Source organism: Anopheles arabiensis, chromosome X (assembly GCF_016920715.1).
Source record: "Anopheles arabiensis isolate DONGOLA chromosome X, AaraD3, whole genome shotgun sequence".
Lineage (NCBI taxonomy): Eukaryota > Metazoa > Arthropoda > Insecta > Diptera > Culicidae > Anopheles > Anopheles arabiensis.
The window spans coordinates 18518829-18546303 of record NC_053519.1 but is presented as its reverse complement, the minus strand read 5'-3'; the positions used below and the strand labels follow the sequence as shown (position 1 = coordinate 18546303).

Genomic DNA, 27475 nt, shown 5'->3' with positions numbered 1-27475 from the left:
CTTAGACTGGTGCAGAGAAACATTTTCGAGCTCAAAAATGTCAATTTGTTTTATCCAATTGACATTTTTGAGCTCGAAAATAAAAATCATTGAACCATTGAGAACCATTAAAATGATTTACATAAATTAACAAAATAATATAAACAGCATTGCTTGTTTGTGCCATAGCTACGCTATAAAACATTGGTTTTTAATAATGTGTTTGATTTTTTTTTTCATTTGTTTATTTATTTTTAATCTAAAAATTCAAAATCGAATCATCATCCTTCTAGCTAAGCGCCATAATGATCCAGTGACTAGTCTATTTGGTTTGCAAAATAGGTGTGGAATGTTTTGTTGTTTTGTTTTTCCTTCCTCCTTTTGTTTGTTACCATCTTGTTGCTCTCCCAGGCGCGCTCCCACTCATACACACACTCATAGATACATTGATTGGGTCCACCAACCTATTGATTTCACTTCAAATTCTCGCCTGAACATTCATCTATCTTTTCACAATTACTCCACTCCTTAACTGCTATGGCGTCGAATGAGGAGGGAGTGACCGATGCGCTCGCCCATCACTTGACGCTGAAGGCGTTGGTTGCGCCCACGTACGGGTAGACACCGCCCAGTATGTAGCGGTAGTAGCCAAAGTGTCGGATGCGGTACAGCCCGTCCAGTGTGTTGGGTCCTATCGTCCAGCTGAACTCGATGTCACTGAAGCCTAATATGGTCGAGGTGCGCTCCCAGCGGAACCTATGAAGGGCAACAAAACAAAAACATCAGTATCCAGATTAGTGATGGGTAAAGTTGGCAAAAATTCGGAGTCGACTTCGATAATTTTGGAACCGACTCCGGAAGGTAGTTCCGCCCAGCATTATCCGGAGTCGTTCGAAATCGTCTGGAGCCTGGAGGAATCGTCTGGAGTCACCCTGAGTCAGAGTCTTCTGGATAGTGTTGGGTTTCATGAATCTTTGTTGAGATTCATTTATACGAATCTTCAGTGATGAGTGATTCGAATCTCGAGTCGAATCTTCAAAGATTCATTAATCTCAAAAGATTCACGAATCTTCAAAGATTAATAAATCTGTTAAGTTTCATGAATCTGTAAAGATTCATTATTCTCTAAATATTCATGAATCTCCAAAGATTCATGAAACGCATAAGATTCATGAATCTTAAGATTTATAAATCCAAAAAAATTCATATTTCTCTTGGGATTCATGAATCTTTAGAGATGTATGATCTCCATCATATTGAATTTGCCCAATCCCACCAACAACTTGCACGTTGTCGGTTCAACTGCGTGGTACTTTCCAAGATATCTCAAAAGCCTGTATAGGCTGTTATGACCACGTAGGTTGTTACGCCAAAAAGAAGAATAATAAAAAGCTCAAGCTTTATGAATTTTAGAGATTTATGAATCCTTAGAGTTTCATAAATCCCTAGAGATTCGTTAATCTTTCTAGATATAAGACACTTTTGAGATTCATGAACCTTTTGAGATTCATGAATCTTTTAAGATGAATTAATCTTTCGAGATTAATGAATCTTTCGGGATGCATGAGTCTTTCGGGATGCATGAATCTTTCGAGATTAATGAATCCTTCGAGATTCATGAATCTTTCTTTCTTTAAATCGAGATTCATATTCATTGAATCATTCCAAAGATTCATTCAGAATCATGAATCTGAATCTGAATTACCCAACACTACTTTTGGAGTCATCTGGATTCATCCGGAGTCTTCCGGAGTCTTCCGCAGTTTCCTGGAGTCGATCTTCGAAACAAAGGCACACGCACATGCAAAGCGAATAACAAATAAATACAACAAATTGAAATTCCTGATCACTAGAACATTGCACCGGACGGATCCATTAGACTACGATCGGCTCTGAACGACTCAGAACGACTCCTTCTTATGGCGACTCCTGCCGACTCCGACTCCGGACGAATCCGGGCAACTTCCGACGACTCCGCATAACGGATTCGGATGACTCCGGACGACTATGGACAGCTCCAGACGACTCTGGACGACTCTGGACGACTCCGACTCCGGGCAGAACTAGTGGTTTCGATTTAGTCGAAGTCGGAATCAGACTAACAATAGCCGAAGTCGTGGGTGCGCTCTAGAGAGCACCTCACTAATCCAGATCGAGTTCCTAAACCGCCACTCGACATCCATACCTTGTTTCCCAGTTGGCGTCGGTAGCGACCACACTCCAGTTGCCGTCCGGCTGCTGCTGCTCGACCGTGAAGAAGCTTTTGTCGTGCATCAGGTTGTTGCGCGGATTGCCCGCAATAAACACGGCACTGACGGTGGCACCCCGCTCGTATGCTGCCTCCGGTTGTACCTTCACGTCGCCGAACTCCTTCCCGAGCGGGTGCGAGTCGAAGATGACGCCGGTCGTGAGCGATATCTGCTTGTCGTCCTCGTACGGTGGCGTCGGGCCGGCCGGTACCGTTTCGTTGCGCACCAGCGCCCCCGCCAGCCGCTTGTACTGCTCCAGGTAGAGCGTGAGCGTGTGCGGTCCGTACAGCGTGGACGCACCCTCGTACCGCTGTATTTCGTACTCCTCCGGCGTGGTAATGTAGCTGCTGTACATGTTGGACAGCCCGGCGACGACGACCTGCAGGTCGCGACCGCCCGCCGCCACCGAGGCGCGAGCCACAGCCGACCGCAGCCGCCGGCCCGCCATCGTGGTAAATTCACCCGGCACGGCCGCCATCGCGAAGTCGCCCACCACCAGCAGCTGGGTCGGCACCACCTTCGGCTGCCAGTCGTACGGGAAGCGGGCCCGGCCCGTCGCCAGCAGGATCGGCTTCGGCGCCTGGCAGTCCTTGTCGTCCTGCGTCGGTTCCGCGATAAAGTCGCGCACCGCATTCCACAGCACGTTGTCCGTGATCGTGCCCTGCTGAAAGTCGAACGCCCCGGGCCCATCGGTGGTGCCGGCGGCAAAGCTGTACCCCATCGCGGGCAGGCAGCCGCGCACCCGCACCGGTGTTTGCGTCACCCGATCGAAGTGTACCGTTTCGGTGGTGGTCATGTCCACGTACTGGTGCACGAACGCGACTGGGCCGGTCACTTCGCGCGCCTTCGTCGTGCGCGTGCTGAGCAGGCCGGCGGCCGCCCGGTACAGCCGGTCGGCAATTATCTCGGTGCTTTCGAACATGTCGCGCCCCGGGCCGGACGCAAAGCAGGCCCCAGCGCCGGACGGGCAGGACGACGTGAGCACATCGCACGGCAAGCCCGTCTTCTCGCACTTCGGCCCGTTAATGTTGGGGGACACGTCGCCGAGGTTGCTGGACGCGAACGCACCGACAAAGTCGCCCTTGCCGACGAGCGCGTCCGGGTTGCGCTCCTGCTCGAGCAGGATCGCTGCCAGCCCGACGTTGTCGCTCGACACCAGCCGGTTCGTGTTGTTCATCGAAGTCGGATGGACGGCGAACCAGTTGATCGCGCCGAACGGTGCGCCGGTCCGCGCGTGCACGAACTGCAGCTGCACCAGCGTCTTGTCCACGTTGTGCCGGTACTGGGCCCGCTCCTCCTCCGGGTTGTTCTCGTACGCGCTCGGGCTGCGGTTAATGTTCGCCTCGAGCACCTCCGTCTCGGCGACGTACAGCCGCGCCTCGACCAGATTGTTGTGGGCGCGGATGACGCTCTGCGCGATGCCGTGCACGAGCGCGTTGAACGTCTCCGGCACGAAGCCGAGCGAGGTCAGATCGTACAGTAGGTACATCAGGAAGCCGCCCGGCGTCGAGTGGGTGTGCGTGCCGCTGATGACGACGTTCGCGTGCGTGTACAGCTCGCCGTACTTCTTCTGCAGCACGGCCAGAACGTCCCGCTTGACCGCGTGCCCCATCATGCCCGCGTCGACGCTGACGAACACCACCCGCGTGCCGCTCTCGTCCTCGATGACGTACGAGCGCGCGTACTGGCGCAGATGGATGCCGGTTCCGCGCTGCGTCACCTGCGCGTAGCCCATCTGAAAGCGAAATCAGACCGTTAATGGGCGGATTGGCGGGGCGATCCGATGCATACTTACAAACGTTATTTCCACCGACGGTCCAGTGCAGTCCGCGCGGCCTACGCCGACTCGATATGCGCCGGTCGTACCGATTGCTAGGGCCAGAACGGCCAGCGCCATGCGCAGTTTACTCCACTTTACGCCAGAAAATTGACCCAACCGTTGATCCATTGCGTTACTGTCCGGTCTCTTTATAACTTTCCTTATCGATGGCCTCTTTCTCGCTCTCGCTCTCTCTCTCTCTCTCACCCTCACTCACTCTCTCTCTCTCGATCTTTCTTTCCCGTTATCTGTATGTCACAGACTCTTGTTGTGGTTTGGTTGAATGCTGTGCTCCAAAAAGGTTGATCGAAGACGCCGTTTTACTGTGCCGATGATGAAACCGTACCAACCGGTGCGTCGATGACCGGCATACTGCCACCTGCTGTGCTTGGATGATCCGTTCGACTCTGGGGAAGCTAGAGAAAACAAAAATCGGCCCCCGATCGGAGCAAGCGGTTAACTTTGCGGACGAGCTACTGCACCCGAACTGACCGTCGAGACGGTGCGCCTGCTGCGCTAATATGTCACGCATGCAAATCATTCCTCCCGCTTTGCGCATCTTCCGCGCGTTGCACGCTCCGCTCCAAAACCATGCTGGGATAGTTGTTTCCGGTTCGATAACGCGGCGGATATGCGGTACGGAACGCTACCCCTTATGACCGGTGGACAATACTAATTCGTAATGATAGTGCTGCTCTTCAAAACGTTGCTGCTGTTGCCGAGCTAACACACGCTCACACCTGGCAGATTGAGCACTGATAATCCAGCAGCAACTCAAGAGGATAGTATAGACGGAAACAACGATAAAAAATCCCACCAAAACAGCCAAAGCCTTCCAAATCGCTGTCCCAATACGTTCCAAAATTAAATTCAACGGATTACCTTGTGAGTGCGGTGGTGTGCCTGGTAGCCTGGTATGTCCCGTACGCAACTGGAAGCAGCAGTAGTACTTGCTTTCATACAGAAGGAAGCCGACATCCAGAAATAATGTATAATTTTCTAATTTTTTTTTTCCTATTTTTGTTGCATTACATTGAGTTTCTACCTTTGCAGAACATATTGTGTACTATTTCATAAAATCAAGCAAAAGAGCATTGTTCCATTATAGCGATGGAAATGCAAAAATATTCGTAAAACATGGCTGCAAATAGCTTCAAAGAACGCTCATGTTTGGTAACAAGCGCTGTTGCCTAAAACTCTTTACGAGCATGCAGAGCATTCGTGAAATAAGAACTAGTGATGGACAAAATGGGTCTGCAGCCGGATTTGGATTGATCCGAATCCAACTACTTTCGGACCCGAATATGGAGCTCTGGATATAAGGGGGCGAGCTATTTAAGATGTCATAATGTTTAGCCTTTTTTCAAGTCGTTGGGTAAACTTCACAATCCTTTACATTTGTTTATCTGCACTATACAGTGTCACTTTACACTGTATAGCCACGTAGCTATAAGATACAAGTTTCCTGAGATTTTTTGAAAACTTTCCGAATTGTCAATGGGATCAGCTCGTCATTTTTTGTTAGGATCCAGAAATTATTTGAACTCAATTAATTTATTTAAACTATTCAACAAGGTATTGAACGATGCTCAAAATTGTTTGAATTATTTGTTTTAAAAATATTTAGATAATGCCAACTAATTGCGGGAACGGGTAAAACATATGCGGGAAAGTGTTAGTTTAGAGAAGCAAACCATAAATCACGAAAATTATCAAAACAAAAATCTGGAAAAAAACTAGAAAACCTTGAAAAACCCAGTAAACGTGTTTTGCTGGTACGCACATAGATATAGGGTTTTCCAAGTCAGTTTCGAATGTAAACATTGTTATTCACCGCGTACAAAATGTTGTTCCACATCGATATAACATTTCATTTCCACTATTATGATTTAATTTCTACAGCATGGTTTTGAACCACGACTTTCAACTGGAATGAGTTTTACAGTTCTTTGTTATGTGTCGAAAATAACGTGTTGAAACTGAAATTTCATTTTGATACAAATATACCATTTGACAGCTGTTGAAAAACATCATGGATGCGGTGAATAAAAATGTTTACATTCGAAACTGACTTGTGAAACCCTGGAATTCAGCATAGATCAAGTTTTGCTTATACGTATAGCTATAGATACAGCTAGGGTTGCTTGCAAGATTGCTTTTGTAGTGTATAAGTATTTTGCTCTACGAAATGAGTGCGGTAGTGAAACGGATTCAATAGGAGCCATTTCGGAACCAATTAAATCTGTTTAGAGCAGCCGGATTCGAATCTCCTCTGTATTTCTCTCTCTCTCTCTAACTCCCTGTCTCATTCTCTCGTTGTGTATTCCCTGTAGAGAAACAATCGTTTGCATACGACATTACCGTTCGAGTCTGTTGTAGTGAGGGACGAACCTGCCGGGTTGGAGCCATCCAAAAGCGATCCGGAGCGCTCCGGGTCGTAATTTTGGTTCCAGTAGCTACTAACAGGTTCAGGTGGTGCATACGAGTTCAGTAGATTGGGTTGTTAAACAGGCGGCGAAAGTGATGAATAGAAATGAAACATCTATTTTTATTTATAACATTCGCCGTCTGTCAAAGAACCTTTAATAATAGTGAGCAAACTCTCTAGTTAGCACGCAATCGTACCAGGAAGGTCATACTGTATTACTACTAAACTCGTCGACACCCATCAAACCTGTTCAAGCTACTAAACTCGTATGAACCCACTGGACCTACTGAACCTATTGAACTCATAACACACCCACCAAACCTACTGAACCTATTGAACTCATATGCACCTACCGAACACGTATGAACCTATTGAACTCGTTGCAGCCACGGGTCGGAATCGATTCCAGCCTAGCTGCACCCGACTCCGGGACAATCTGTTAGTACCAATCTGTAGTCGTATGACCCATCACTAGTTTGTTCCATCAAAACATGGACGTCTGAGTACAGCCCAACAGCACACGAATGGCGGGAGAGGTGTGAGTGGTGTCATTTCCGGAGTTCTTCCGCCCAAAACAGGTGCGCAAATTGGAACGTGCACTTTTTGCTGTGTGTTGTTCAAGTTTGCTATCGGTCTGTGTATCTTTTTGCTCGCACTATTACAACTCGGAGTCTCATTATTCCCGTATCGCGTACCTCGCGTAACATCCGAAACAACTACGCTCGCTGTTGCCGGTTGAACTAGCGGACCGTGTCATCCCCCTTTTGCCGGCCAGCAGTCAGGTTGTTCGATTTCGATCAACAAAAACTTGATGTGAAGCACCTCTCCGCCATGCAACCAGCATCGTCCGCGCTCGTTTGCATGCGAAACTACCTTTGCACGGGCACGCCGCTGCGCCACTGTTACCCATGGTTACTTCTCGGCCGGTTTCGACAATATCTGGTTGCCGGCCAATATTCCGGAATATTATGGCGGGCCTGGTCAAGCACCACCCCACCGAAAGCCAAAACCCAACACCAGCAACGACCACTCTTGTTCCGAGCACAACACGAAAAGAAAAACTTGCACCCGGGGCAGGGACGGGTCTCGGCTTTATGGCATTATGTAATGCGCGATTCCACCTCCGATTACCAAATGTGCAGCGGGACGGGTGATGTGAGTCCAGCTCGGTCACACCGAGCGACAAAGGAGGGGGCCGTTAACGGCGAGCAGCAGTGCATTCGCCGTGAGACGAGTCCGCGCGGCGGGACCTGGATATTGGACGGTTCGATTTTTTGTTTTTGTTTTTAAAAGCCGCTTGCCGAACGATCGCCGTATAGCAAGGTAGCACGCATGGCCCATATCTCTCCCACCGCCAGCAAATGCCGTCAGCGGTCGCTGGTTGTTGGTGGCCCTGCTCTCATTGAGTAGCGCGGGCACGGAACGACAACGCGACAACGGGCGGCATGCGCATTTGCATGTGTCCGCTTCACTTAGTATTCCCGCTAAGGGGTGCCCTTGGCCTTAAGGTGCTCAGCCCGAGCTGGCCAAGCGCGTGGTTGTGTAAACCTCCAGGTATTCGTCGGTTTCCACTGCCCAAGACAAGCCGAGAAGGGCTGGCTTCCTTTCCTCGGGCAGGAGAGTCGCCGCTTCTGTCCGCCATCTCACCTTACCTTGCTCGAGCCTGCCTGTTGCCTGGTGGAACTGGTACAAGTGAACAGAAGGAAAGTAGATCGTCGTCACCGCGACGCGCACTGTCACCACGAGTGTTGATGTGTGTACACTGCAATGCTAGTGGTTCAATGCCCACTGTGCTATAATATATACCGCCCAGCGTTCTTGCGTGTTGCTATCTCCGATAAGTGATTGCCGAGATGCAGCCAGAGCAGCAGCAGTGCCGATTGGTTCGAGTGGCTGGACGACGAACCCCCGTATTGTCGCACGGATGCCACCGTCGCTCGAGAATTCACAAGTGTGCGATCGCATCGTTACAACTGCTAGTAGCCAATCACCGAACGAATCCGTTGGCGCACACGGTGCTAATAATCAGCTCGTGAAGCCGTCGGTAATCCTCCCAACAAGAGGTGGCTGACTGACTTTTACACCCCGCAGACTTCAACCTGTGGGACTTTACCCTGGCGTTTCAAGTGGGATATATGGGTGTTGTTTGTAGAACTAGGAAATTGATACCGTTTCTGATGCAAATTCAACGTCACCGAGCCGTGTTTGCGAAAGGCCCCAACCTACAAATCAACCAATTAGTTTCGCGCTGGTACTTGCAGATATCTTGTCTGGCTTACGGCCCCAAGCTCACCAACAGCGAAAGAACACGCTCTAAGAAGGAAACCTAAAGGCCCGCGATGCTTCTTCTTCGGTCTTATATGTGAGCCGGCGATTGAAGGAAGCATACGATTGTACGCTTTGAGCCGTACGTAAAAAAAAATAATAACAACACTCACATATAAGGTAGCAATTATTGGCCATCATTATCGCGCGTTTAATGGCGCTGGCCACTTGCGTTTAATTGCTGGACTCGATCGCCATCGGGACGAGTCGCGCGAGTGGCTTCCGTCTGTAGAGAAGGTATATCGAACCTTTCTTCCAAAAGCGCTTTTGTTGTTGTTGTTGTTGTTAACATTAGAAAGGCAGACACACTTTTCTTCAGACGTTCACCCTCTGAGTCGTCGGTCGTGATCGTGCGCACGATCTCCATTACCTAATACCTACTATTGATTTGGGCATTTTTGGAGCAGCCGCAGCAGCAGCAACACGATCTGTGCGCCAAATCTCAGTTGATTGCAGTTGCTGGATGCACCCGTTGGTCTGATTTTGCGTTCTTTGTTTCTCGAACACACACACACACACACACACACATACGCCTACGTTTGTATTGAGTCCAGCTCAGGATTTTTGAAAATCCTTGACAAGGGCCGAGAGGAACTTACTTTAGGGTTCGCTTGCAACCGTACCGACCGTACACCAAGACGCCATTGTTCTTGAAAGAAAAAACCGTTGCAGGACGAAACGCTGTAATATCACACTCCAACCGACACGCTATGTTACTGTTGCGTGCGTTTCCTTTACGACAGGACAGGAGCTTCAGATGATTCAGATGAGCCCTCACAAACACATACACACATATACAATCCCAGCGGTCACCACTATCTCGCGGCTAAGGGAAGCAAATCACTGGAGCTATAAAACAAAACAAACCCCCCCGTTTTCGGGGTACCACTGTGGACACTCGCACCAAATAACAATAACACAAGCTTTCTTGTGCCTCTCGTGTGAACGTGTGTGCGTGTGTGAGCAAGGGCTCGTTGTGTTAGGCTCGCGCTGGATACGAAATAGCAAACGGCAGGCAGCAGGCAGGGAGATTGAAAGAGAAAGAGCGTACACACAGGCGAAGAGTCGGATGGTTTTTCGTGTCAGCATCAAGGTGCACACTGGGACTTGGAGGTGGATAGAAATTTATTATTTCCACTTAGCACATGATGTGAAATTTGAAGGCGGTTCGTTGATTGACGTGTTGTTTTGTTCAGGCGACAAGAGAGCGAGTTGTTGCTTTGTTCAGGCATATTATTGCTTCTTTCAGCTGTCATTTTCGTACCACTTGGACAGCAAATTTGATTCGTTCTCTACTGTACGTAAACAAACAGTTCAAGCAAAAATAATGATTTTAGGTAATTTAAGCATACAAATGCTTACGAAACGGTTGTTTGATACATTCGACAAATTTAAGAATTAAAAACCACATCCACATGTACAGAACAAGATGTAAACAAAACACAAGAAAGCTCAATAGCAACACTGAACATACCAACGCCCGCTTCCGTACAATTAAATATCTCACTGTATGAGTCAGTTATAAAGACAACGACGAATGTTCCTGACATTGCTTTTCGAGGCGAGTCTTAACTCATACACAAATTGTAAGAAATCATTTTGTTGTTTAGATTTATTATTAGAGTCTTTGAACCAACAGGCTTATTTATCACTCTGAAGCTGTCATTTTGGGCGATTGACAAATTTGAGGAACATTTGCATTCATAACATATCTATCCCTGTTTTATTGTGAAATCGATACCGTTCCCGTGTACCTTGGTCATCGATAGAATAAGTTTTCCTTATCTCAAGCCAAAGCATAAATAAGATTAAAAAAGTATGCAAACAAGAATCTCATTATTAAACACGATGAAATTAGTTTGATAACATATGATTGATTGCGGTGTAGGTCATTGAAGTGTTCCTGCAGCGCAATCCCGGTTGCTTATCAGTTAATGAGCGCTTTGCTGGTCGCAGATATAAGTATCTTTTTAATTAAAATGACTTTCCAGCAGACGCGATTCTTACATAGTGGGCCCATAGTGCGGTCAAGGGGGGGGATCCGTATACTGTCAAACATTAACAACGACAGCAACAAAATGCAGCACACTCCTCAACGTAATACTCTCACTCTCTGTGGGCTAGCTGTCGATCCTTTTCGCTCTCATGCGATGCGCAACCACTTCGCTCTCATTCTAGCTGACAGCAGATGCTGCTGAGTGCAGTGCAAGATTTTTCTCTCACAAATAAACATCTCTCTCCCTCCCTCTCTCTCTCTCTATCTTTCTCAATCACTCTCTTTTTCTCCTTCTCTTTCGCTCGCATTGAAACTATGGCGAGCAGAAATAGTGCAGCCAACAACAACAAAGAAGCCGGAGCTGGAAGTTGTGTTGCTTCTTTGACAGATGCTACGTGACCGTAGCGACCATAGTGTTTCACGGCGAACGCAGAACTTCAACCGATTCCCGAAATCCCACCCCCGCGCGACAGCAGCCAGCGTGTCAGCACTTTCACAAAAAGGGGTTAGGGAGGGAGGGAAGGGTTACATTCTCTGGAGACAGTACATCATCACCAGTGCACCACCAACACACATATGCGCGCGAACGTACGCGGTTGCCGTCGCTAGCGAGCGCATTCGGTCGGAACCACGCTGGGAAGTGCTGCGCGAAAGAACGCCGCGCGCGTAGCGGACGCAAGGGACGGACAAGAAAAAGGGCAACAACACACCCGCACACTTCTTGTGACATTTGGTGTGCTTTCGCCGTGTTCGGTTTCTTCGATTTCGAGACGGAGTAGTGTGAGCCGGTGTGTCACGGTAGCAGCGGAGCTTGCGGCAGAGCGTGTATATGCCTTTAGTTGTTGCGGTCGGTAGCGCGATTGCATTGCGCATTGTGTGGAGCAAAACGCTCCTACTACCTGTGTGTGTGTCTGGTGTTATTTGGAAGCTGACGAACCAAACCCTGCCAGAAGAGAGGGAACAGGGAAAGATAGACAGCACTGTGGTTACACAGTAAAGCCGGGTAAGTAACGCGATGCAATAGCCATTGCCTGCATTTTGTTTTCGGTAGCCCGTGCCACCCTTGCGTACGCCAGATCTACATCCGAACGATACCCCCGCTTCCTGCGTCACTCCTCACACGAACAATCAACTGCACCGATGATACATCGCACTCCACCCGGCCCCAGCCCGGCCAATCAACCGTCCAGCAAGCAACTTTAAAGCAAAACTAGGGTTCGCTCGGTGCGTGTGTGCGGTAATGTGTTCACCATATGATATGGCCGGCCGTTCTCTCTTCCCGGCCACAGAGCTTCCGGATGGGCTGTATGTATGTAGGATAAACTATCAACCCACAGATCGCCCATTCCGATCGTCTTCCCCGTACAACGAAGGCGTTTGGGAACGCTTCGGTACTGCCAACGTCGACACTTCCTGTTGGCTGACGATGCCCGCTAGCCGGCAGGCGAGCGTTGGAAATGTGTTATGATCGTTATCAAGCTGAGCAGCCGCGTTGGCTTCCAGACGCACAAGAGACGCGCAAGATCGGTTGCGAGAACGGCCCGAACCAGTACACGTACGCACGCCGCACCGAGAGGGCAACGATCAACGCTCGACAGCGCATTGCTGTACACCATATGTCAACGCAACTGTGGCCCGAGCAAAGCGTAGGACGTGTGTGCCCAATACTCCGGAAGCTGTGCTGAGGTTTCGCTATTAGTTTTTTCCGCAAGCGTACCTACAACATCACTGAAGAATGTGCAGTGCAACTCTAACTCAACTTTGTTCTATGTTTTACTTCTTTGTGTGTCTTCTTCAGTCCCCTGCAAAGAGTGTGAATAGAATGACTCCACTTGGCAAGATGTCATCGGTTTGGCTGACCAGTGTTTCGGTCTTCCTGCTGCTGCTGCTACAGCAACCACCGGTAGACGGTGAGCTATTTACCGCATTGGCTGACATGGAGGAACTGCTGGAAACGGAAGCCGTACTCATCACCAATCTCGACAACTATGTCCAAGCGCAGGAAGAAAAGCTGATGCAGTTACGGCAGTAAGTGGTTGAAACTGTATGGACAGGGTATCTTCAAAAACCTAGTTTAACAACACATATGTCTATTTTTTTTTTGGCAGAAAAATGCACGAGTACCGGCGCGAGCATGCGGAGGCGGCAAGGGACGTCAGTGCCTACCTGTCGAACCCGGTCAATGCGTTTCTGCTGACCAAGCGGCTGACCACCGACTGGCGGTACGTGGAGAACCTGATGACGTACGAGGTGGGGAAAGAGTTTCTCGAGAACGTCACCGCCTACCGAAGCGTGCTCAAGTTCCCGTCGGACGAGGATCTGAACGGTGCGGCGGTGGCGCTGATGCGCCTGCAGGACACCTACAACCTCGACACAGCCAGCCTCGCCCGTGGCATGCTGAACGGGGTGCAGTACAGTACCGAGCTGTCAGCGGGCGACTGTTTCGAGCTGGGACGGCAGAGCTACCTAAACGGAGACTACTATCACACCGTGCTGTGGATGCGCGAAGCGATGGACCGGTTGACGGGCGAGGTGAACCGTACCGCCACCAAGGAGGATGTGCTCGAGTACCTCGCGTTCTCCACGTTCAAGCAGGGTAATGTTGGACATCGGAGCTGACTGACATGCTGCTTTCACGAAACTTTTCCCCCCACTTTTGTAGGCAACATACAGACTGCACTCTCGATGACAGAGGAGCTGCTGGAGCTGGTGCCAGATCACGAGCGGGCCGTCAGCAACAAGGCGTACTACGTGAAGGAGCTCCAGAAGGAGGCCCAGCAGAAGATACTGCGCGGTGACGACGGTAGCGAGGAGGTACCGGTTGACACGACCACGGTAAGAAGGCCCCGTTGGTTTAGGGAATAGGGAAATATGTAAGAATTGCAGATTCTTGTTATTTAACATACACTCAAAGAGTCGTGGGGTTTGCAAATATTTTTCGCGGAATTCGTATCTTCAGAGACAACAAAAATTGCATGTACTCTTTTGACGAGTGTATTGAAAATTTGTATAGAGGTTGTTCCCGAGATACGCTACAGATGCGGACCGAAAACCGCGTGTCTCGAGATCCGTATTTTTGGTAGTTTTATACATATTTCATAACGTGTTTCATAAGTGGGTTCCATAACGAATACTCCTTGTTACGAGTTTTTCGCATAAAGAGCAAATCTAAATACTCACGAAATGCCTCTCTTAACGTGTCGAATCTCGCATAACGAGTAATATCTGTCGTATCGTAACGTTCGGGAGTAACATTTTTTAAGAGTTGCCCAAGTGACGTTTACTCGAAATTGTTTTTCCATATCTGCTCGATTAGTTCTCGATACACCTGAAGTTGTGGATTTGTGTGTGAGCAAGTGTTTTGAAAGCGCCAAAATTCGTTGTATTCGTACATTAGACTTTCTTTTATCGATGGACGATGCCGTCGAGCTCTTTATACATTCATAGCCACGATTTTTGATGAAAAGCAAAAGCTAATTTTGAGTGAAGCTATTTTATAAAAATCAACATTATTTAAGTATAAAATGACTCCATGACCAATTATAACTATAGGAAACATAATTTCCGAGCGAATCTAGAAAAACAACGAAAAATCCGCATCACAGATGATTTTAAAGGACTTTTTGTATTTTCCCTAAAACTGGTGCAGTTTAAGGGAAGTTTTAGGCTCCAGTTTAAGGGACTTCCCGGTTTCTTGTGCTCGAAAATCTCAATTAGGTGATCTGACATCAAGATCACGGTCGGTAAATATTGAGCATTTTTTTTTTTTTTTAATTTTGATTATACTTACTCAGGAGTGTCCAAAACCGCTCACGGTCTCGCACCTTCGTCTGTCAGTCCGTTATCCCGGCCTTAATGGCGGACGCCTCCACGCCATCTTGCCACCTCAATTTGAGCCTACCACGCCTCCTCTGTCCTTGTGGACGGCCTAAAAAAATTTTACGGGCTGGGTCGTTCGTTTCCATGCGTACAACATCGCCAGCCCACCGGAGCCTGGCGAGCTTGATACGCTGCACAACAATGAGGTTTGAAATTTTGATTATAACTCACGCAAATAAGAACCTCTATACTCAGCATCTTTTGATATAAAATTATTAGCAGCAGGAAAAGTGTCGTATAACTGTGTGAGGCACACGTGTCTGGTATATGTTGACGAGTTTTTCCAGCGTGTTTTTTCTCAATCTACTTGCGCATGAACGCGAAAGTGTCCCCTACCCATTGCTGCCACTTGTGGGAATTTCATATGACTACTTATGTGGTGTGCATATATGTTGTAGATTTGATGCCAACTATCGAAATCTTTATAAATTATCAAAATGACCTTACTTGTACTTTTTCTTACAAATTTTCATTGATAATGGTCTTTTTATCAGCACATTTGTGGTCCTGGAACCAATTCTTTCACTTTTTGTACATATCATATGGAAAATATCCTCCCAAGTTTCTCATATAATGAGTGAGTCACTGGAACGGATTAAACTCGTCACTGCATAGCCAATTTTCGTGTAAATTTGTCTGAAGTGGTAGGTTTTAGTCACTAAATAGGTTTTTGGCCAGGATTTTAATTTGTTTTAATGATTCTGGCTGAAAATGACTACTTTGTAGCTTTTTGGAGGATATTTACAAATTCGTCCAAAGGGGAATTTATTTTGCATTTGTAAATTGATATGTCAAACTAGTACAATTTTCTCAAAGAACTATAACATTTGGAATCCCGCGTATCTTCGAGACCACGTTTCTCGAGGTCTACATGTATTGTGATATTGTTTTTTTTATATTACTTCCACCAGGAGAGCATAGTGTTTGCTTTATTTCATGGTTTTAAACGTTTAGAAGTTCAGTTTTTAAACAATAGTTGGGTACAACTGGTGTGTTTTGTTTCGAATATGGTTTGTCTCGTGTAGACGCAAAAAGGTTCACAATTATTATTTTCGGCAGCGCTATGGGAAATATTCTCCATAAAAAAAATCGTATCTTCTTCAGAGCACTTAAGCATTTAGTAAGATTTCCGTAGGGTTTTAAAGTTCATGAATGTATTGCTCTGGTTGTGAATTGCTAGATGCTGCAGAGAGTCAAATCATCCATCAGGATGTTATTCTCGAATGAGTTGCTTTACTCACAAACGACTTAGCTTACTGTGATTGAGGTACTAATCGTGACAAATGGTGGAAAAAAACTTTTCGTGGCGATCTAATTCCGCGCATCACTGCCCATTGACACTACTTTTCCTTCCAGAAGATCCAGAAGGAGGCGACACCACATGTGTACGACACCAACGAGCGCAAGCTGTACGAGCAGCTGTGCCGGGGCGAGCAACAGCCACCGATCGAGCTACGCTCGCAGCTGGTCTGCCGGTACACGACCAACAGCTCGCCGTTCCTGCGCATCGGGCCGCTCAAGCTCGAGGAAGTGTACCTGCGGCCGTACATCGTCATCTACCACGACGTAATGTCGGACCGGGAGATCGAGCGCATCAAGCAGTACGCCCGGCCCCGGTTCCGCCGGGCGACGGTGCAGAACTACAAGACGGGCGAGCTCGAGTTCGCCAACTATCGCATCAGCAAGTCGGCCTGGCTGAAGGACGCGGAGGACGAGATGATACGCACGATCAGCCAGCGGGTCGAGGACATGACCGGGCTGACGATGGAAACGGCCGAGGAGCTGCAGGTAGTAAACTACGGCATCGGGGGCCATTACGAGCCGCACTTTGATTTTGCCCGCCGCGAGGAGCGAAACGCGTTCAAGAGCCTCGGCACGGGCAACCGCATCGCAACCGTGCTGTTCTATGTGAGTGAGACATAGCGAGGCGTGTCATTGTCTTTCATCTTCCAACAGGATGCATGTTAAATGATTTTATTTCCTCCCGCGCGGTTTAGATGAGCGACGTAACGCAGGGTGGCGCCACCGTTTTTCCCTCGCTGCATCTTGCCCTGTGGCCCCGCAAAGGGACGGCCGCCTTCTGGTTCAACCTGCACGCTTCGGGCCGGGGTGACTACGCGACGCGGCATGCCGCCTGCCCGGTGCTGACCGGCACCAAGTGGGGTAAGGATGGGGTCGTCTGGATGCTACGCCAGCACCAAAGGGGGCCTCTATTAACCAAATCTCCAAATTTGCAGTGTCGAACAAGTGGATCCACGAGCGTGGGCAGGAGTTCCGTCGACCGTGCGGGCTGCAGCTGGACCACTCGGCGGAAGAGTTCTGATAGCGGCCGGAGAGAGCAAGTGTCGCACGCGAGCCGCCCGATATGTGAAAGCGATACGATACACCATGACCCGAAACCAAATTGAATCTGCCATAGCGTTTAGTTTCTCCATGTAACCAGTTTTTTAGGAAATTTAGTTTTTAAACTTTAGGATAGTTAGCTCGAGCCTAGAATCGGCTTATTACCGTTGTATTACAGGTTAAGAGGGCGAAATTGGGACCGACGCCATTAGCAGCCGGCCAGAGCAATAGGCTGACGCCATACATAGTCTAGATTTTTTTTGGTTCAATTAACAGCAGACAGAAAATTAGATGCATTTCAGCAAGAAGGTTTCCGACATGGAAACGCTATGAAACTTCTCACAACTTCTTGCCAACTCCTTCCAACTTGTTCCTGTAGAAAGGGACATACGCACTAACCCCTTTTTTTAAATAGTAGTTAATGATTTTACTCACGAACCTACGATTAAGTTATCGTTTTATATAGCGCAACGTTTTGTTCCTCTTACTTACCTTCGCACACCATCCATCATTAGGAATCAATTGAAGAAGAGAGCGGAAAAAATCATTCATCATCATCTTAAGACGACAACACCAAAATGGAAAAGAAAAAGTTGAAATTACTTAAGTCCATCAGAGCCCGTCAGCGGCGCCTTCTGCCACCGAGGACGATGGACGATTTTGCAAACCATGAGCTAAAGATTAGCAAGCGGCTTGTATAGTTGGTCAATGGCGGAAGGAAAATGCTGGCCGCACGCTCTGCTAAGCGTCTCAATGGTTGCTGATGTGAAACGGAAGTGACATGCAAAAAGGAACGTACAGCCAACAACAACTAAATTGCCATACTAAAATTGTGAAATAAAAATAATTTTTACGTAAAACTAGCATACTGCAAGACTTACAGATTTACACAGTAAAATTCGGTCCTTTTTTCTCAATGCAGGTGTTTGAACGATCAAGCACAGCCAGGCAATAAAAACGAGTTAATGGTTTTGTTTCCACGGGAATGATTATTACGCTCATAACGGGGTAGAGAGATAGAGAGCGGGAGCCTTGGTGGGGTGCTCAGATTGCTAGGGATCACATTTTGACACACCAACATTATACATCCATTTTGTTGCCTTTTTTTCATATAATTGTGGCTGCTTGTTAATGTTTGTTTGTTTGTTTTGGTTTGTAGTTTTTCTATATTTAAGGTTTTCTCTCGTGTGTGTGCCACTAAAGACATTTGTCTATTACTAACCCATGCTTTGAGGAAGATTGCGGAAATTGTAAAGGCTTGCTAGCGCATCTGTGTTCGGTTGCATTCTGTATAGTTTCATCAAACATCATTTCATCCTCACACAAATCAATCCAGCTGCTTGAACATAATTTATGTCTAATTTATGTCTGTGTTTCTTCTTCTTTCTATATTTTCGTGTTTGTTCCTTGTTGGTACAGTGCTTCTCGGTTGAAGGGCTACACTTTATACGCTTTTTTCACACTTTATACGCTTTACTAAGTTTTGGTTTTCCACTGTAGGTGTCTTGTAAATAAATATGCTTCGCTTTTTCCGTTAAATGTCTCTATCTCTCTTCATCTCTTTTTTATCCTTTTCTCTTTAAGCAGAATAATGTGCCCCATGAAAAATGTTGATGTTTAGAATACAGCATGGGGTGGGAAAGGGATAAAGAGGCAACATAAAATCACAATACGTATTTGGCAATACGGTCCTGTAAGTTGGGGTGGGGTTTTACACGTTTCCATCTCCTAGTTGAAGTGTTTGTAGGATTTATTTGTTTTACATTCTGCCATAAATTGTCCAAAAAATAGAGCCTTCAAAAGTTTGTCGACGGTTTTTTTTTATTGTGTTTTTTAGTGATGCGAGAATGAGCCAGTATAGTGAATCATGTGTTTGCAATAAGTGTGCAAGTTTGTAAGAATTTCCTGACAGTTTGACCGCCCCCTGGGAGCTGCGCACTTTCTTGTTTAGCTTGGCATGGATTATCTCCTGTTGGATTCAACACTTTTTGATTTGTCTTTTATCTGGTATTACTTGTTCGTTTGTTCATTTTTTTTTTTTCATTAGCGTGCAATTTTAACGCCATACCTCTCAGTACAGAAAATAGTGTAGAAACTAACATTAAACTTTTTTTTTCTTTTTTACTTATTTTTGTATGGTTGCCAACGGGTATAAAAGGGATCTCCAAATTGTCTATAAAGGTCGATTCCGAATGCAGTCAAGTCAAATGTTTTTTGTTCATTCCAGCGCTAAAAAGGACAGGGTCCTTACTTGGCATTCATCACATTCATTTTGGGTATTAAACTTTAAGTTCATCAAATTTTACTTGTATGTGTATGCTTTATATTCTCTCTTCTGCTGTTTGTATTAAACATTTTAATTTTTTGTAATAAATACTTTGCATCTTTTTTATTTTGTTTTTGTTTTTGCTTATCTCTCTTCTTTCCTTCAATAGTCATGAACAGCAGCTATGCGCTGGATAGAACGTACACTCAAGGTGAAAAGGTACTTTCTTACGGACTAAAACAGTTGTGACTGTGTCTCGGATTAAACATCTCTACTGACAGGTCAGAAACGCTTGTGATTGTGGGGGAAAGGGAGGGCAGCGAAGACAGTGCCAGAGAGTCTTCCTTTCACCCATGATTTACATCGTTTAACATCAAATATAATACTTGTATATAGATAGGTATGTATATTATCATCTACACAGCTTGATTGTTTAAATAGTTTTAAATACATTGCGTCACACAGTTTTGTGCCTTACGTGGTAAAGTGTGCCATATCAAGTAGTTATATATAGTATAGTATAGTAGGTAACAAAAATATGCCTTCTGCTTTCATTGGGTTTCTGTTGCTGCAATCTATTATTGCGTATCGGTTGCTTGTGTTTGTCTTGCGTATGTGCGTATGTGTACGTTTTAGAAGATTAAGTTCCATTTTGCAAGATTGCATTCAATATCGCATCGCTATAAAATATATTGATATATTTTATATATGTATATACGTGTACGTTAATTTATTTTGTAGAGAGCAGCAAAGAGTTAGCGCATCTGATTTGATCTGATTACTTGTGGCACCGTGTTTTAACTACTAGTACTAACTCCTCCTCAATGTTGTTTCCCTGTTTTCCCTCCTCTCTCAAGTCACACTTTTCCTCTGTTGTGTTCGGTTCTTGTTTGCTTTCTTTTATTATATTTTTTTTGTCCACGTTATTTTGGGATCGAACACGTCGCACGTCGTCATATGGAAATCATTACTCTTGTGTCGTATCGTTTTGTCGTCTTACATCATTATCATAACCGAGTTGCACAGTTAGGCATTCGTTCTTATCTGCCTCGTGTTGGGTTTTCCGATTCACTTTCTTCGTGTGCTTTCTCGAATGTGTCTATCACTGTTTGTTTTCTTTTGCTTTTCTTTTTTTGAATAGTTCTCAAAGTCGCCCTGTTTGCCTCTTCCTAGCGCAGTTGCATATCATTGTGTCGCTAGGACGTTCACCTTTTGCGATTCCTCGTTTTTCTTAACTTCTTGTTGTGTTTTTTTTTCTTTTTTGCTGTTGCTTCATATATGTGTGCATCAACATCAACAATTAACGACTATAACACATCAATTAGAAACACAGGAGCACATCAGCGGGAAGGTGAGCGCACACGTAACGGTGGGAAGAGTTCGGGGCCAGGTAAAAGGTTTTTTTATTTATCATTTTCTTTTTTTCCTTCTTTTTACTCAGGGAAACGGCTGCATGGAAGAAAGCAAAGGACCAAAACACACTAATGGGTTTTTAGCCAGCATGCTCTTACACATGTACACTGTTATGCAATACTTTTTTTTGTAATTTTCTTGTGTTGATTTTGCCTCTTCTCTATTTTAATTGTAATGTCATCGTTGCCCGCTCCTGCCTGGGCACTCATCATTTGCAAATCATTTAATTATTCAATTCATTCAACACACTGCGAGCGTATGTGTGTGTGTATGTGTATTCCATAGTGTCGGCTCGTTTGTTCCTGTTCGGTTGCTTCCTTTCAGGCGCAGAAAAATCGATCAATTTTAATTTATCGTTAGCCGGTTAAATACGGCTTTAATCAATCCTAGCGTAAGTGTGTGTTTTTGTGTGTGAGTGAGAGAGAGAATAGAATAGAGAGAGATCCTCCACTAACCTACCTACCGCTTTTGTCCATTCTCATCATCCCCATTACAATAGCATGAATCCACCACACCATTTACAGGGCGCAATTGGAGCATGTGAAAAAGCGTGGCTGAGGTTGAAAAGGGCGAAGATGAGAGTCGGGACGAAATGGAAGATGAAAGTATAAACTCACGCCAGCACAAAAGGTTACCCCCTCTCTAGTAGCACAAAATAAGCACACACACACACACCCATCCCACACGCAAACATATCCTCTGGCGGTCAGACAACGGCTGTGCTGCCTGGGTAACGTATCTGCTCCAATTATCAATTCAACCGTGAGTTCATTAAATTCGCATCCCATGCTGCTGGGCAGGGTGGTGCTGTTTGAGGTAACAGCAGAGGTGGATATGATACTTTATGTGTTTATGTGGGCGTGTGTGTGCCGTTCTAGGGTTCACGGTTTCTTACTACAGGAAGATTCATGTCCGTCACTCCTGTGGTATCTCCGTAAGCTGTCAAGGATGTCAAGGACTCTTAAAAGACAATAGCCCACCTACCTCGCCCAACGCACACACACACATACACACACACATGCACCAGTATCAATGGGCACACATATACACATTTACCCACACACCCACAAAAACGTCCCGCTCTTCCTCCCTCCCACCATTAGCTTAGATCTCGTAGTTGCGGAACTTGCTCACGACTTCGCTCGAGTTCTCCGAGCCCCACTCACCCTTGCGCCCGCCATAGTACAGGGCGGCACCACCCTCGGACGCGCGCCGATGGGCCGGGTTGGGCTGGGCCGCGCTCAGCCCGGATCCGACTGCGCCAGAGCCGGTCGCGGCGCCAGCCCCGGTGCTGCCGGCCGCCGTGCCGCCCTCCGGCAGCATCCGGTCCTTCGTTTTCGGGATCGCCCAGTGCATGCTCTGCTGGACGTGCTCCTTCATGCCGAGCCAGTTCTTGTAGCTGATCTGGATGCCGCTGTTGCGCCACTTGTCGTAGCTCGCCCGCTTCTCCGGATCGCACAGGATCTCCTTCGCCTCCTGTTGCAGGGAGAAAAACAAAAGCATTAAATTTCATTTCCGTTTATGGTGAGGCGAGCAGGAGCGGAAATAGAAACAGAAGCGACTGTGGATGAAGACGGTGTAGAGCAGAGTTGTCTAACTGTTGGCGGAAGTCTTTCGGTGTGGCCCGCGACCGCTTGAGTCTAAATTTATGGTACACCTGTTATTTATGCATGTCCATCAATTCATTACACCTGAAATATAAAGTGATTTTTAACTTCGCAGGTTTCTCTACTAGTTCTCAGGCTAGTATGCATCGCCATAAAACTCAAGTTATAGAAAAAAAAACCCAAAAATGTTTATTTCGATGAAAAATGGTAAAAAATCACTGAAAATTCTGTTATACCTTTTCCGGTGAATACATTTGTTAGTAACTAATATTTCTTGAACAATTCTTTAAGGAAACAATTCCCGTTTAGGCTTCAAACTCATACAAAATCGTGAATGTCCGGAAGTATCTTACCCATCTGTATGTGGTTTTGGAACATTATTATTAATTTTTTATTTTTGAGCAATCAATAAAAATATTTGGAGACGAAAAAGCAATGTCTGTAAAAAAATGTCTTGGAAAAATTAACAAACATATTGTTTTGGAAAAGGTAAAACCCCTCTTTAGCAATGCTTACAACTTAGAACATTTTACTTCTGCAAATCGTTTCGAAATCAGATGCAATCAGATGTCAGCACAAACACGTGCTACTTTTGATAGGATATTACAAATGATCTCAAGTTTACCATGAGGCAGCCTACCAAGCCGAATGCAATAAGATAAACCACAGGGGAGCTTATGACTCTGATTTGGTCGCCATAATGAATAATAATTTCAATGGAAATTGGCCGGAAGGGAGTAACGGTTACTATGGACTTGTATAATACTTTGCTCTCCTCGACGACTGTCAAATGAAGATTTGTCTAAGGCTATACTGGACTGCACGAACCGACCTGTAGTAATTTATGGACCTTCGACAGCATCAAAAGAAAGAGTTTAATGTTTCTAACGTACGTAAATGCTTTTTACAACCAATACCTGCTAAAAAAAATTGAAAATCAAAGTGACACCAATATCAACATAACATGTACTATTCTGTATTAGATAAACCAGTTTTTGCCATTATTTTTGCGTACTAAATCTTGTTAGTTGACACAAAACTATGCAAATGATGGAAATATTAGAGACCTGAAGTGAAAAGAACTGCTAACGTTCTGATTTTTGTATCATATAATATCATACGAAAACTAGGCTGCGGCCCGTGCTACTATTTTGAGTAGCATTATGGCCCGCGGGATCAAATGAGTTTGACATCGCTGGTGCAGAGCGTTAAAAAGCGGAAGGAAATGGAGAAAATGCTTCACAAATGCTTATCATCTTCGTCATTATGCTTATCATCATTATCCCTTACCTTTAACTGCTGAAACTTGGCCTCGGACTCCTTGTCACCATCGTTCTTGTCCGGGTGATACTGTAAGGCGAGTATTTTAAACTCGGCCTGGATTTGGTCCACCTGTCGAGAAAGAGAGAGAGAGAGAGCAAAGGAAAGAGACATGAAGCAGAAATAAGAAGTAACATATCGGATACGTTAATGACATCGTTTCTGCTCGGGGCTTGAGAAAGCGAAAGAGCGAGAAAGAAATGAGAGCAGATGAAGGGAGACAAACAACACAAAACCAAAAAAAAAAAAAAGAACGTTGCAATATCTCTAGAAACCTTGGGACCAAAACGGTGCCTCAGGTGGCGAGGATAAAAAACCGTTGCCAGCTCTTCATCACCTCATCATCGTCATCATCGGTGTGCATCATGTGCATCGGTGGCATTTAACTATGCTCAGTTTTTCGCTCCTCACCCCATCCTTCCTCCACCAGCTGCATCACCCGCACATTCATTCATTCACGCCCAACCCTCGCCTGCTTTCGGGATGGAAATATCCCAAGGACCTGCAGTCGTGTGCTGCCACGGCTCATAAATAATGTACCAGTTGTACATACATACATGCACACAAACACACTCACACATACACTTCAACCCTACGTTTCTCTTCTGCTGAGTTTTCTTACCCTCGCCCTTCGTCACACTCGCCCGCACATTGCCTGCCCGCGCTGTAACCTAGTTCCGGCCGCGGCGCTGAAGCTTATTTATCCCTGCGCGACCCGTGAGTGAAAACGACGGGCAGGTTCATTGCGCCCAGGTCCCCCGGTTTTTGGAGACGTGGTGCGCCCCGATGGGACGCGGGATTATTTAAAGTAACATCAACAACAATAACAACAACAGCAGCAGCAACAATAAACTCATGAGAAAAACAGCACACGGTAAGATGGTGGCGCGCATTGGGAAAGCGACCCACAGCAAAAGGCTGCAAACATGGCCAGCCTTAACAATCTCGGCTGCAACAAAGGAACGACGCGGTAGCTTCTCTGTCCCTGCTGCTTTCTGCCATTGCTCCTGCTCCGGGAATGCAACAAATAATTATATACAATGCGCAGAAACAGATGTGTCGGTGGGTAGGATGGTGCAGGGTTGCCCGCAGACGTGAAGGGGAAGGGGGTAGGAGGGGGGAGATGCAGCACACTCTCTCCAAACGACAGCGAAACACAGCGCGATGTGCATACCCGGAGATGCAGTCGTTTCGGGGCAAATGGACAGTTGTGTGTGTGCGTGGTGCAGAATTTTCCCAGGGTCCCACTGTTGAGAATTTCGATGCATTTTCCGTGCAGTATGTTTTTTTCTAGAGTAGTGTCCGAAGGGGACTAAAGAAAGGGGAGGAAAGGAGTGAAAAAATGTCCACTTGTCAAGTGTGCATTTTTTGCTTTCGTTTGCTCGGTTGGCGGGAGAGTGGCACGGGAGATTGGAAAGCAAATATTATTAAGGAAATGCTTTCGTCGGTACGGCACTCTAGGTAATAAATTTCGCGTCCAAATGACACGTCCCTTTCTCCTGCACTTCTGTGCGTTACGTTTGCTTCGCCTCCTTCTGCAGCTCACAGCTGACTGATCTCACGCCACCAATTGAAGCCCCGAGAATTAATGAACCCCGCATGCTGATACGTACCGTGGACGTTTCGCTGCAGTTTAGCAGCGCGTACAGATCCTCCTTGGAGTCTCGCTTGTACGTCAGAATGTCGTCGACACCGCTCATCGTGCTCGGACTGCTGTAAGTCTCTACTGCAAGCGCTGCTACTAGCTCCACTGGTGTGGTGTGCTCGCGAAGTGGCGGTTTTGATTGTTGTCTGGCCTCTCCGGGGGGGGTGGGGGGGGGTTTCCCGCGCGATTCCAATCACCTTCAACCGCTCGCTGGCCAGAAACACCTTGGGCCTGGTTTTACCCGCGCGCGTTTTTGTCTGCTACTGGGCCACCCGTCTCAGCTGTGCCGTCGGCGACCTTGCCCTACACATGCACACACGCACGGACACAGGTACACTCCGAAAAACAATTGCGGGCGACTTTCCCTTTTTCGCGCGCTGTGTGCTTGTGAATGCCCGATCGTGCACTGGAACGGGTTTTTGTGGCGTTGTTGTTTCTGTTGTTGTTGTTGTTGTTGTTGTTCGGTGTGATTTTGATTGACGTCCGCTGGCCGAAATTCCAATACGACACCGCACACTGAAACGGGACAATCACAAAGACACACACACACACACACACACACACACACAAACACACACGTTTAATAAGGTCTGGACGAGTTTATGATGTGTACTGCTGCTGTTGTTTACCTCGTCGAACCTGAACAGAATATTTGCACGATGTGACGTACCTCAGTTGCAAGGGGAATCACACAATTATTCACCTGACGCTGGGAAGCTGGAAAGAACCCTCTCACACACCGAGCCGCACAGCTTCAACGACGCGAGATCAACACTTGCCCTCGGCAGGCTTATCTTCAGCCTTGACACTTTGACCTGGCTGTCTGTTTTTGCCGTTTGTGTGTCGGTCTGTTTTGCCGTGCCGTCCAATGCGAACTGGCAGCGTCGATGCGGGCAATTTGTGTTAGACGTGTGACCGTACGCAACCGTAGTGAGTAGTCTCGTGTGGGGCGGGGGGCGGAGGCGTGTGATTGGTTTTGCTGCTGCGTCGTAACACGCTTGTGCACGGAACCTCTCGAAGCGACCTCTCGCAAGCGTGCCTGATCAACCACTGAAAGCCCGACACGGCAGAGCATCCACGCATCAGTGTACCGGGGCTCGCACTGGCCGGAGCCCGTTTTGGGTGCTGCTGCCCAAGATCTCTGCGAGATACGAGAGCGCCCGTATTAGTTTGCCGCGTGATAGCGAGCCACAGCGGGAGAGCGCAGTGCCCGTGCTTGAGTGAGTCGAACTTTTGTGAGAGCGCGAGAGCGAACCACAACAGTCCTCGGACAAGGCTGGTGCGGATACCGATTCCCGTGGACCTAGCTTCGGGATCGTTTGCATTTCCAGTCATCCCCCCCTCCCCCTCCTTACCCTTCACCCTTTCCGAGTACTGGACTTGGGTAACGAGCATAGATGTTAGATGGCTGGAGCAGGTATGCAAAAAGTTTGAGCAGGTAACAGTAACAGCCCTGTAACGACTACGAACTGCTTTGTTGGGTTTGAGTTGTTGTTTGAGTTGACGATTATCAGATACGCAGAGATGCAAATAACTGGTAAAGACGTATAACTGGAGCAGCGTATCGGCACGTCCGAGGCAAATTTTATGTTTCTTGAAGATCAATTTTCAGAATTATGTGTACATTTCAGAGAATGGATAACTGTTTTAGGGTGCAATAAGTCATAGAACTTTACCCTACAGGATGCTCGTTTACTAAATACTAAATATTCCGAAGATCTCTAAGAGATGGTCCCTTGTTTACTTCTCAATAGTTCTAGAACAGCGATTTTCAAAAAAGATCCATTTGATCAATAGATTTATAGATTTATAAGAGCTGATACAACTATTTTTCTTTGTTATTATTATTATTTATTTCATATTGTCAGCCGCCTAGGGATTTACTAGGTCATCTTTAGATTAGATAAAATAATGACAAAAATCAATTTTATAAAAATTATGTCGTTTAGCAACTTTTGATATTCATAGAAAGTTGTCTGCATACAGCCAATTTATTGTGGTAGTCGTTATTCGTTCACCTACACATGAACCTGTCGGAGCGATTCAAAGACGATGTACACCGTTCTAAGAGTGAACTAAGACTAACTACATTTATTCGATATTCAGTGTAACCACGGTTGCTGTAACCAATGGCTACTTGATTACAACTAAGATATTGTTATAAGCAATCCACCACAAACCTATAGTTTTTCGATGTCTTATTTTG

The 27475-nt window shown here is 46.5% G+C and overlaps 3 protein-coding genes across 10 annotated transcripts; 1 reads left to right on the top strand and 2 right to left on the bottom strand.

Annotated features, from left to right (window-relative positions):
• Positions 1–263: 263 nt before the first annotated feature.
• On the bottom strand, positions 264–9871 carry LOC120906367 (neutral ceramidase). Of its 4 annotated transcripts, none has more exons than XM_040317978.1 (4): positions 9400–9871; positions 4024–4463; positions 2165–3963; positions 264–735 (listed from the first exon to the last, which is right to left on the bottom strand). In XM_040317978.1, exons 2-4 carry the CDS (start codon positions 4174–4176, stop codon positions 558–560), a joined length of 2130 nt encoding a protein of 709 aa, XP_040173912.1. In that variant the 5' UTR covers positions 4177–4463; positions 9400–9871; the 3' UTR covers positions 264–557. The 4 variants fall into 4 exon arrangements, with proteins under 4 accessions (XP_040173912.1, XP_040173913.1, XP_040173914.1 ...); XM_040317979.1 differs by lacking the exon at positions 9400–9871 and adding an exon at positions 9182–9393; XM_040317980.1 differs by lacking the exon at positions 9400–9871 and adding an exon at positions 8123–9122.
• Positions 9872–11159: 1288 nt separating this feature from the next.
• LOC120905606 (prolyl 4-hydroxylase subunit alpha-1-like) lies at positions 11160–17886 on the top strand. Of its 4 annotated transcripts, none has more exons than XM_040316556.1 (7): positions 11160–11799; positions 12595–12824; positions 12905–13392; positions 13459–13631; positions 16035–16583; positions 16673–16838; positions 16913–16998. In XM_040316556.1, the coding sequence occupies exons 2-7, from the start codon at positions 12619–12621 to the stop codon at positions 16996–16998; spliced, it is 1668 nt and encodes a 555-aa protein (XP_040172490.1). In that variant the 5' UTR covers positions 11160–11799; positions 12595–12618. The 4 variants fall into 4 exon arrangements, with proteins under 4 accessions (XP_040172490.1, XP_040172488.1, XP_040172489.1 ...); XM_040316554.1 differs by having other exon boundaries at positions 11163–11799; positions 16032–16583; positions 16913–17886; XM_040316555.1 differs by lacking the exon at positions 11160–11799 and adding an exon at positions 12355–12482 and having other exon boundaries at positions 16032–16583.
• Positions 17887–19047: 1161 nt separating this feature from the next.
• On the bottom strand, positions 19048–26370 carry LOC120905608 (J domain-containing protein). Of its 2 annotated transcripts, none has more exons than XM_040316558.1 (4): positions 25899–26370; positions 25238–25785; positions 23595–23696; positions 19048–22173 (listed from the first exon to the last, which is right to left on the bottom strand). In XM_040316558.1, the coding sequence occupies exons 2-4, from the start codon at positions 25322–25324 to the stop codon at positions 21802–21804; spliced, it is 561 nt and encodes a 186-aa protein (XP_040172492.1). In that variant the 5' UTR covers positions 25325–25785; positions 25899–26370; the 3' UTR covers positions 19048–21801. The 2 variants fall into 2 exon arrangements, with proteins under 2 accessions (XP_040172492.1, XP_040172493.1); XM_040316559.1 differs by having other exon boundaries at positions 25940–26370.
• Between the last annotated feature and the right edge of the window lie 1105 nt (positions 26371–27475).

What these genes read in the sequence shown, in the direction of transcription:
- LOC120906367 (XM_040317978.1), bottom strand. Translation starts at nt 4,176, where the DNA reads ATGGATCAACGGTTGGGTCAATTTTCTGGCGTAAAGTGGAGTAAACTG. An exon ending in CGTCGGTGGAAATAACGTTT is followed by an intron (nt 3,964 to 4,023) that starts GTAAGTATGCAT and finishes TTTCGCTTTCAG; the next exon opens with ATGGGCTACGCGCAGGTGAC. An exon ending in GACGCCAACTGGGAAACAAG is followed by an intron (nt 736 to 2,164) that starts GTATGGATGTCG and finishes TGCCCTTCATAG; the next exon opens with GTTCCGCTGGGAGCGCACCT.
- LOC120905608 (XM_040316558.1), bottom strand. Translation starts at nt 25,324, where the DNA reads ATGAGCGGTGTCGACGACATTCTGACGTACAAGCGAGACTCCAAGGAG. An exon ending in ACTGCAGCGAAACGTCCACG is followed by an intron (nt 23,697 to 25,237) that starts GTACGTATCAGC and finishes CTTTCTCGACAG; the next exon opens with GTGGACCAAATCCAGGCCGA. An exon ending in CCAAGTTTCAGCAGTTAAAG is followed by an intron (nt 22,174 to 23,594) that starts GTAAGGGATAAT and finishes TCCCTGCAACAG; the next exon opens with GAGGCGAAGGAGATCCTGTG.
- LOC120905606 (XM_040316554.1), top strand. Translation starts at nt 12,619, where the DNA reads ATGACTCCACTTGGCAAGATGTCATCGGTTTGGCTGACCAGTGTTTCG. An exon ending in AAGCTGATGCAGTTACGGCA is followed by an intron (nt 12,825 to 12,904) that starts GTAAGTGGTTGA and finishes TTTTTTTGGCAG; the next exon opens with AAAAATGCACGAGTACCGGC. An exon ending in TCGCAACCGTGCTGTTCTAT is followed by an intron (nt 16,584 to 16,672) that starts GTGAGTGAGACA and finishes CGCGCGGTTTAG; the next exon opens with ATGAGCGACGTAACGCAGGG.